Source organism: Acanthamoeba castellanii (genome assembly GCF_000313135.1).
Source record: "Acanthamoeba castellanii str. Neff unplaced genomic scaffold scf7180000084698, whole genome shotgun sequence".
Taxonomy (NCBI): domain Eukaryota; phylum Discosea; order Longamoebia; family Acanthamoebidae; genus Acanthamoeba; species Acanthamoeba castellanii.
Window position 1 is genome coordinate 50,451 of NW_004457373.1, and position 9,165 is coordinate 59,615.

The 9,165-nt window shown below is 61.2% G+C and overlaps 5 protein-coding genes across 5 annotated transcripts in view; 3 read left to right on the top strand and 2 right to left on the bottom strand.

Moving 5' to 3' along the window:
• Positions 1-779, top strand: part of ACA1_129930 (uncharacterized protein) — a gene marked incomplete at both ends in the record, with an annotated part of 1,239 nt that extends 460 nt beyond the window's left edge. The window contains one exon of the mRNA XM_004336803.1: positions 50-779. Coding sequence (XP_004336851.1) covers positions 50-779 — 730 coding nt within the window. The remainder of the gene's footprint in view (positions 1-49) is intronic.
• A 104-nt stretch (positions 780-883) lies between these two features.
• Positions 884-3,293, top strand: ACA1_129940 (uncharacterized protein; the record flags this gene model as incomplete). The annotated part of the gene is made up of 5 exons (XM_004336804.1): positions 884-1,006; positions 1,103-1,216; positions 1,290-2,417; positions 2,524-2,815; positions 2,917-3,293. 5 exons carry the CDS (start codon positions 884-886, stop codon positions 3,291-3,293), a joined length of 2,034 nt encoding a protein of 677 aa, XP_004336852.1.
• A 327-nt stretch (positions 3,294-3,620) lies between these two features.
• Positions 3,621-5,367, bottom strand: ACA1_129950 (uncharacterized protein; the record flags this gene model as incomplete). Its single annotated transcript, XM_004336805.1, has 4 exons — positions 3,621-3,658; positions 3,782-3,943; positions 4,049-4,120; positions 4,197-5,367. The coding sequence occupies 4 exons, from the start codon at positions 5,365-5,367 to the stop codon at positions 3,621-3,623; spliced, it is 1,443 nt and encodes a 480-aa protein (XP_004336853.1).
• A 253-nt stretch (positions 5,368-5,620) lies between these two features.
• ACA1_129960 (Ubiquitinconjugating enzyme subfamily protein) lies at positions 5,621-7,328 on the bottom strand (the record flags this gene model as incomplete). Its single annotated transcript, XM_004336806.1, has 5 exons — positions 5,621-5,745; positions 5,835-6,521; positions 6,605-6,767; positions 6,880-6,987; positions 7,101-7,328. 5 exons carry the CDS (start codon positions 7,326-7,328, stop codon positions 5,621-5,623), a joined length of 1,311 nt encoding a protein of 436 aa, XP_004336854.1.
• A 1,341-nt stretch (positions 7,329-8,669) lies between these two features.
• Positions 8,670-9,165, top strand: part of ACA1_129970 (cation transport domain containing protein) — a gene marked incomplete at both ends in the record, with an annotated part of 4,055 nt that continues 3,559 nt past the window's right edge. The window contains 3 exons of the mRNA XM_004336807.1: positions 8,670-8,847; positions 8,952-8,996; positions 9,092-9,145. Of these exons, the coding sequence (XP_004336855.1) occupies positions 8,670-8,847; positions 8,952-8,996; positions 9,092-9,145 (277 nt within the window). The remainder of the gene's footprint in view (positions 8,848-8,951; positions 8,997-9,091; positions 9,146-9,165) is intronic.

Genomic DNA, 9,165 nt, shown 5'->3' on the forward strand with positions numbered 1-9,165 from the left:
ACGCCGCGACCCACGAGCTTGTGGCCAAGGCCGCGCCGTGGATCGCCAGTCGGCGCATCACCTTCTTAACCCTGTCGCCCCACGTGCACCACTACTTGCTCAAGACCATCACGCCCACTTGGAAGACCCTCATCGACGTGCCGCCGCGCATAGAGACCTTTGTCCCGGTCTTCCCGGTCGACCCAGCCCTGTCGTCAGCGACTGCATTCAACCTCGGAGCCGAGGAGATCGGCTTCGCCATCCAGGGCAACGCCTCGCCTGGCCGCAGGAACTACACCAAGGTCGTACTGCAGCTGGCCGAGCTGCGGAGGCACAAGACCGCGCCCGACGTGCGGCTGCACCTGCTCAGCGGCAGCTCTGCCATCGAGCAGGTCGCCATCCCGGCCGAGGTTGCCGAGCACGTGGTGGTCCACCGGTCGCTCGACTACGCCGACTACTACCGCCTCCTGGGCCAGAACGTCGCGCTGCTCACTGCCTTCGAATCAAACGCCTACTACTACGAGCGGGCCTCATCGACCATCCCTGCGGCCCTGATCTCCGGCACCCCGGTCATCGCCGACCAGCGGCTGCTCGACGCCTACTCCTACCTCGATCGGTCGCTGGTGTGGTTCAGGGAGCCGGGCGAGGAGGAGATGGACGTGGCGGTCAAGGTGGCCCGGGAGACCAGCGCCGAGGAGAGACGAGCCAGGAGCGCGCAGGTGCGACGAAAGAACCGGGACCTGTGCAGGGCCAATGTCCAGATGATCGCCAGCTGGGTGCGGGAAACGGCGAACACATGACAAGAGCCTTTTTTTTCACCCAAATTCGCCCAGGAAAATGTTTTCTTTGTTTTTCTTGAGGCGTTTCTCTGTGCTTTATTTTCTTTATGTTTTTTTAACCCAAGATGGCGCGGGAGGAGGTGGCGGGACTGGTGCTGGAGTGGCTGCGGCGGGAGAACCTGCTCGACACGGCCGCAACGCTGTCCCGTGAGGCTGCTACCCTCCTTGACCGCCTCACAAAACCAGAGGTGTGCCTCTCCATCTCTACTCCATCGATTTTGCTGCGATTATTTTTATATTTCCTGATTATTTATTTCTTGCCTGTTATGTGGACGCATGTGCAGAACCGGCGGGTGAGGGATCTCACAGCGCTGCTCAACGCTCACGTGCTGCTGCTTCAAAAGAAGAAACAGAAGCGCGACCTCAAGCAGAGCTTCCTTCTCCGCTACCCCGAAATCGTACACTCTCCCTCCACGTGTCGTGTGTCGTGTGTCGTGTGTCGTGTGTCGTGTCTGATTCCGCTGTGCGCAGTTGCCAAAGACATTCCACGCATTCCTGAGGATGCTGGATGACTACCAGCTCATGACCTCGTCGGTGGCCACCACTACCACCACCAGCACCACTGCCACCTTCCCTCACGCCGCCTCTCTGTCGCCGTTGTCGTCGCCGCTCTCGCCGCCCGGCAGCGTTCCGCGCTCGCCCGGCGGCTTCTACGCCCCGCCGCCCCACCCGCGCGCGCCCGGGTCGCCCCGCAGCACCGGCGACGCGGCGGCTGCGGCTTCTGGCGGCGCAATCGGCAGTGGCGGACCACCCAGCAGGCAGCCGCTCGTGCCTCAAATTCCCAAGCACATCGCCGACGCGCCGCAGCGCCGGGGACGCGGCCGCAAACCCGCGGTTCCGCCGCCGCCGGCCGCGCTGCTCTCGGCCCTGGCCGCCCAGCGGACGCTCGCGCCCCTCCCCTCCCCTCTTATGCTCTCCACTCCGGGCAGCGCCGGCGCACCAATGACGTCGGCGGCACCGATGCCCCTCACGTTCGCCAGACCGCAGCTGCCCGTGGCGAGACCACCGCCGGCCACACCCGCGCCGACGCCGACGCCGACGACCTCGGGCGGTCCCCAGCAGCTGCCAACCGCCGCCGCGTCGGCACTGCCGACTTCGCTTCCGCGCACGCGACCTCCGCCGATACCGACGCCGGCGATTGCGACGACGACGGCCGCAACAACCACGACCACCGCCACCGTCGCTGCTGCGGCCGTCGCTCCGTCGCCACTGACTTCACCACCGCCAGCGCCGGTCACATTCGCCGCGCCGGTGGCCCCGGCGACAACAGCCAAAGCACCAGCACCGTCGTCGTCGTTGTCGTCATCGTCATCATCATCGTCAACGACATCATCAATCCCACCAGCGCCGTCGTCGCCAGCGTTTACGGCACCTTTGCCGTTGTCGACATCGTCGTCGCCGTCGAAGCGGAAACGGCAGACGCCGCGCAAGCGTAAGATCGAGGCCGTCGCCACGGAGGTGATCGGCCACTCCTCCAAGGCGCCCCGCACCTCGGCTCACCCCACCCCCTCCAACTCCACTTCCTCGACCACCACCGTCACCAGCACCGCCGCAGCCTCCGCCGCCGACACTCCACTCGATTCCGCCGAAGCCCTCTTCGTGCGTCTTTCCTGCATCGTGTCGTGTGCGGTGTGTGCGGTGCGGCGTGTGCGGCGTGTGCGGTGTGACGTGTGCAGTGTGCTGACTTGGTGGGTGGGTCCGATAGGCGGCTGGCGGGGAGGAGATGATGGTGCTCGACGACAGCTTCTTTGAGATGCTGCTCAACTCGGACCTGCCGGAGAAGCTGGCCGAGCAGATCAACCGCAACCTGCGCAGCGAGGCCGAGCAGCAGCAGCAGCAGCAGCAGCAGGCGCGGGACCAGGAGCGGGAGCAGGCGCGGCTGGCGCGGGAGGCCGAAGCCGCCGCGCTCGCCGCGCAGGAGCCGACCAAGACGATCGAGGAGATCGTGGAGGCCGTCACGCACGGACCGGCCTTCGAAGCCCTCCTCAGCCAATGGGGTACGTACGCCATGCCACCCGCGTGTGCGGTTGGCGCGTGCGCGTGTGTCATGCCCGCGTGTGCGGTTGTGTGTGTGCGGTGTTGACCGGTCTTGTAACAGACGCGGAGATACTGGACGACGAGGGCGAGGGCGAGGACGAGGACGAGGGCGAGGCGGTGGGGTCGGACCAGTACGAGGAGATCATCGACGAGTACGACGACGAGCTCAGCATCTCCGACGACGACGAAGCAGACACGGAAGACGACAACCAGCACAAAGGCAACCACGGCGGCGACGCCGCAGCAACCACGGCTGCCGCGGAAGAGGAGGAGGACCACGGCGGCAAAGTCATCGCCGAGGAGGACGAAGAGGAGGAAGCGGGCGCGCCGCCGACGGCGCCGTCGTCAGGCGGGCGAGAGCGGGTGACTCCGGCCGAGAAGCTGAAGAGTCTCGACCTCGACGCCTTCCTCAACACCATACATGGCCCCAAGCAATGAAAGAGAGAGAGGAGAGAAACGTTTGCTCTTCTGATTGGTTCATCGTCTTCTCCTTCCCCTTCGCCTGCTCAACCTGCTCCTCAGCTTTGTTGGGCTGCTCGTTGGTCTCACCCCTCCTTTTGAGCAGCTGCTCTTGTCGAGATGGCCAACGCGTAGAACCAACACCAATGATGATGAGCCCCCAGAAAAGAGAGTCATAGTGCCCTGGTGGGAGGGTACCTTCTGTTCATGCTCCACTCGGTGTAGTGGCTGCGCAGAGGGACAGGCGCACCAACCATAAAAATATGGATCAAAAAAGAGCAGCTGCCTTGTTGTTTCCCCCTCTTTTCACAGTTCTTGGAAGGAAAGGCCATTGTCGGTGGCATCTTGAAGGGGAACAGTCGCGTTCGCACCCTCGCGACGCCACCACCTGATTGTTACCGCCAGCACGACGCCATCATCAGCAACGCAACACAGCACGACTCGAATGGGGGGGGGGAACGGTGTACCGAGGGAGTGTGGTCGATCAGCGCCTGAAGCGGCGGGTGCGGGGAGAGAAAGCGTGAGGCTGGGCTTGTTGATGCAGGCCCAGAAGGAGGGTCGTCCGCCCAGGCCCTCTTCCTCCCGCACCAAGAGCAACCGATACTTCACAAAATTCTGCCACGCCTCGCCTGCGCGCATAAGAACACACGACACACAACACACCACGACACACACGATGCGTCAACACTTGCCTCCTGTATGCCTTGATCGCGCGGGTGTGTGTGCTGTGGTACCCAGGTACTCTTGATGGGGGTCGGCGACGGGGTTCATGACCGTGTTGCGTGTCAGCTTCCCAAACGGAGCGCCTGTGGTTCACGACACCGTGTGCGATCAGCGCTCGTTCGTTGATCCAGGGAACCAAAGAGTTTGAGTGGTGCGCACCCTTGCCGGCGAAGACGATGAGGTTGTGCGCGTTGACGAGCTGCTTGAGCGCGAGCACCACCTTGTTCATGCGCGACTTGCTGCCGCCATAGTACCCTCCCTTCCCGCCGAATCCGCCGCCGTACGGTTCGGCGTAGCGATCGGCGTTGTGGAAGGCCCCGATCGAGTCTATCACGATCACCTTCACCTCCGCCGCCGCCGCTGCCGCTGCTCCGCTCTGTCTGGTCTCCTTCTCCTTCCCTTTGGCTGTCGATGTCGTCGACGTCGCCGTCGCCGGCTGTCGCGGTTGCTGCTGCGTGCGGGCGTAGTTGCGTATGAGCTCGTCGGCCATCTGGAGCGTGGCGAGGAACTGGAGCGAGTCCTCGCAGCGGAACACGGTCAACCGAGCCAGGCACGTCCGAACGAGCTCGTCTTCGTCCTCTGCCGACGGCCACTCCACTTCTTCATCTGCTTCTTCTTCCGCTTCGTCGTCGTTGTTGGCTACGCGCTGCCGCTTCCTCGATGCGGCAGCGCCGCGGTGGGACCTGGTGGTCTTCTTCTGCCTCGAGGCTGCCCTCTGCTGCCGAAGCTTGGCGACGGCGAGGCGGATGCGTGCGCGTAGCACACGCTCCAGGCGCAAGATGTCGAACTTGAGATCGTTGTCGAAGAAGATGGCGCCCGCTCCTTCTCCCTCGAGCTCCAGACGCTGGGAGCCGCCCGAAGAAGAAGAAGAGGTCGTTGTGGAAGTAGAAGATGGCGACCACGTAGATGGGAGAATGGTGCTGGCTACGATGTGCAGCAGCATCTCGGTCTTGCCCGAGCCGGTCTTGCCGTAGAATTCGACCACGTCGCCCCCTCGAATGCCGCCTCGATTCGAGGTGCTGGTCGCTTCACCGCCAGCCGAGGCCGAAATCTCTTCTCGCCCAGAATGGGAATGGAGATCTCGCTCGCTGCTCTCGTTCGAGTTGTCTGCAGGTGGGGGAGGAGCAGCGCCGCCGTACATGAATTGCTCGGCCAGGTCGAAGATCTCGAGGCCAGTTCGGAAGGGCTTGGTGCGTGCGCGCTTGAAGAGCGTGTGCGCCGATTCATTCGGGTAGAGGATCGCACGCAGGGCTTCTGACAGCGTGTGCGGCCCGCCACCCAACGTCGATGCAGCCCTCGCTGTCTGCCCTTGTTGTGGCCAGTCGTCCATCGCCTCCATCATATATCAACAACCAAAATCAAATTTCATTAGTTGTTTTCTTCCCAATTCATTCCAAGAAATCTCAAAATTAACAAAAATAAATCAAAAGATGGAGAGAAAATGTGAATCTCTTGAGGAATCGCTGTTCTCTTGCGAAGAGACGAGGAGTACAAGTACATCACGATGGTGCGCTGATCAGCCACCACCGAAATAATAAATAAATAAATAAATAAGCGGCCCACGCGAGAGGCGTTGGTCGGCCTTAGCCACCGCCCCAGGCGAGGACGATGTAGACGACGGAGCCCTCGCGGATGTTGTACTCGGCCACCGTCTTTCGATCATCCAGCACTTGATGATAGAAAAGCTGCAGCGTGTACGGAACCATTCCTGCACAAGCACACATCAGAACGCACACGTTAGACGCGTGCGCACACAACACGACGACACACGACACACAGTGATGACCTGGCACGTACCTGTTTTGGCGTCGAGGAGTTCCTTCATCTGCCAGATGGTCATGGTGGGTTCGACGCCCTCGATCATGGTCATCTTGCCCGCCAGGTTCCGGATGTAGACCTTGCCGCCGAGCCTGATCTGCTCGTCCTTGGCCTTCTTCTCCTTGCGCGCCAGCTTCTGCAGCTGGTTGCGCTCGATGATGCGGCTGTACTCCTCGATGATCTCCCGCAGCTCCCACGGCAGGCTCTCGACCATCGACTCGTCGAATCGCTTGTACTCCTCCCTGGACTTGACCGCCTTCGCCTTGCCCTTCTCGCCAGCGCCGCCGCCGCCACGACGCGCACTGCACGGGCCTCGTGGCGTCGTTGCCGACGACTCCTCGGGGTCCGATTCAGAGTAGACGTCGTCGTCCTCGGACATGACGCACTCCTCCCAGCCCTCCTTGTGCTCCTCGTCATCGTCGTCGATGTCAATGTCGCTGTACAGTCGCTGCTGCTGCTGGACCATCTTGCGTAGCTTGGCCTTCTTCGACTGCTTGATCCACTCGAAGATCTGTGTGAAGCAGATGTTCTTGAGGCTGTTGTAGCCCACGCCGTCGGGCGCGATGCCGTCGAGCCGGTCGTAGTAGACCCCGCGAATGACTCCGCCGCGCTTCGACCGCTCGACGTTCTCCGCGAACGCGTCCGGGTGGTCGAGCAGCTCATTGCCTGCGCGCCGCGACAGATGTCAGTCACTAAGCCGAGCGCAGGCTCGTTGTTTGCAGGGCACAGGCGTGAAAGAAGAAGCGTACCAACATCCTTGACGAGCGGCTTGCTGGGCGAGGGCTGCGCCAGCAGCTGCTCCAGCTCGATGATGATCGATTCAAAATTGAGGATGGACATCCACTCGTTGATCAGGCCCAGGCACACGCGACCGTTGAGGTCAATGCTCGGGTGGTAGATTCGCTTCAGGCACTGCACACAATCAGTCAGCACCTGGCCCTCTTGCAACCACTGGCGAGCACCACAACACACACACACACACACACACCACGGACAAGAAGAGGTGGTGGTGTGTGTGACGTACGGTGAGCTTGGGCGGGTCGTTGGGATAGGTCTTGGGAATGTCGAAGCGGAAGGGCACCGAGGCGTGCTTCCACGGACCGCCCAGCGGTGTGATGATGACTTTGAGCGCCTGCGACGTCGCACGGTGAACCAAAGGGTGAGCGCACAGAGGAGGAGAGCGAGAAGTGCAATGATGAATAATGAAGTTGGGGGAGTAGTGGGGGAACTGGGTGGATGGAGCACCTTGATGTCGAGGTCCAGGTCTTCGTCATCTTCGCTGGAGCTCTCGTCGCTGCTCTCGTCCACGGGCAGCTGCTCGAGGGGATGGCTCAAATTGTGCTTGGCTCGTTCGATGCGTCGTCGCTCGCGCTTCTCCTCGCGCGTCTCGAAGATGCACTTGATACGAACCGTGGGGAAATGGGGGATGTCGATGATGTCCTTGTAGATTCGCGAGAGCAGCGCATTCGTCATGCCCCCACGCTTGGACTTGAGATTGCGAAGGCAAATCGCCTTGTTGCTACGATTGGCCGTCAAGACGACCTCTGTGGGGCTCGTTGACGTCGATGTGGTCGTAGTTGTCGAGAGGCCCTCCATATCATCTTTATCATCCAATTTCGTTTTTTTGGCGTTGTTGCGCTTCTTCATCTCTGCCAGCTTGGCCCGCACGCCAGCCGTCGTTGGCGTGTGAGCCGACCCGTTCGCTGTCCTATCCATTGAGACGTGTCTTGCGATTATCTCGAAATTTGCTGCCCGTCTGATGCAGATTCCTTCTTTGCTCTCTAAGCAGTCTCGGTGGCCGGTTGGAAGCCAAAAAGGGGCCTGGAGTGAGGGAACTCTAAGCCGTGTGCAGCGTGGAGGTGGGGTAGTGGCTGAGCAGAAGAGAGGAGGAAGAGAGCACAATTAGACACTTAGTGAAGATGAAACATCCGTGCGCGTTTCCACGAGCGTATTACGGCGTCGCTCGGGTGTTGGTGAGCCGCCGATCGGCAAAAAACCGGGAAATGTTTGTACGCTATCGCCGAGACGGTGTGATCGCCGGCCGACACTTTGGGATGAGTGGATCTGCGGGAAATGTTCTACTCGCTCCCGACATTCCTGAGTGATGAGAGGGTGCTGCTGCCTCACCACCGCTGAGTCGCACTCTCGTCGCGGTCAGTCTGCAGACCACATGGCGCAAGAGTGACTTTGCGGCGGACCGTGGTCTCTGTGCTGCGGACGAAAGGGTGATGGTGTGCGCTGGTTGGGTGAGCAGTAGGAAGCTTCGGCCGCAGAAGGTGGCAGAAGAGAAGCCGGGGTTCATCTTCGCCCAATGGGAAGGGTCGGTTGCTTCTGGTTTGGCACTGCCGCACTGCCGAGTCTTCTTGTGCTGGCCACGGCAAGCATGACCACAGCCAGTTAGCGATAGCAGCTGAGACTTCGAGAGCTCGGTGAGCACCACGACCACCATCGACGGACGGCGGCGAATGGGCACCACCAACAGCGGTGATCCAACCCAAGGAGGGAGCTAAGATGGCTAAAAGGGGCGAGGGCTCTTAGCGCGCCCCAATGGGCAGGGGCGCACGCAGCGCTTTTGGCTCCGTACCAAGCTGACGTCAGCCGCCGCCCAGGTGCTGCTTGGGTGCAGCTTCTGTGGCTTCATGAAGAAGGGCAACGGGAAGGCAGCAACAGCTGGCGCGCTGGTGAAGGCTTGTTCTTGTTTTCTGCCCCGACCTCCACCACATGGCTACGCCGCACGGAGAACCGCCACGCCCCTCGCGGGAAGAAGGAGCACAGGTCGTTGATGGCGGGGAGACGGACTCCGTGTGGGTGGAGATGGAACGATTCAATCCCACGATCCAAGTCGACGAGGATGTGGAAAATAACAAGAGGGACGGCAAAGATGGCGACGAGCAGCTGCAAAGCGGCGACGAGAGGCATGCCAGCAGCGCATGGGGTCGCCTCTTCCGTACAGCCGAGAACGAACGGGCCCCGTCTCGCACCCGTCGAAAAGGTTCGTTGTGGTACCCTCAATCACTGCGAGATTGTTCCTTCTACTTTGCCCAGGTTGCTGCGGCACGTGCGTTGTCTAAGTCGCATCTTGGCCACCATGTACAGCCAGCGTTGCGGCCGACACCTCTTCGTTCGAGCTCCAACGCCAAGGTACCTTGCAGTGCCGGCACATCACATTAATCTCTCTACACGATTAATTCGCCATCAATCATGACCGGCTGTTGTGTTTGTTGTGGTTGGCACAGAGAGCGTAGAGAGCACGGATAGCCTGGCGCCAGGCGAGCCGGGGTTGCGCAAGCGTAAGTAAGTTACTTAGTAA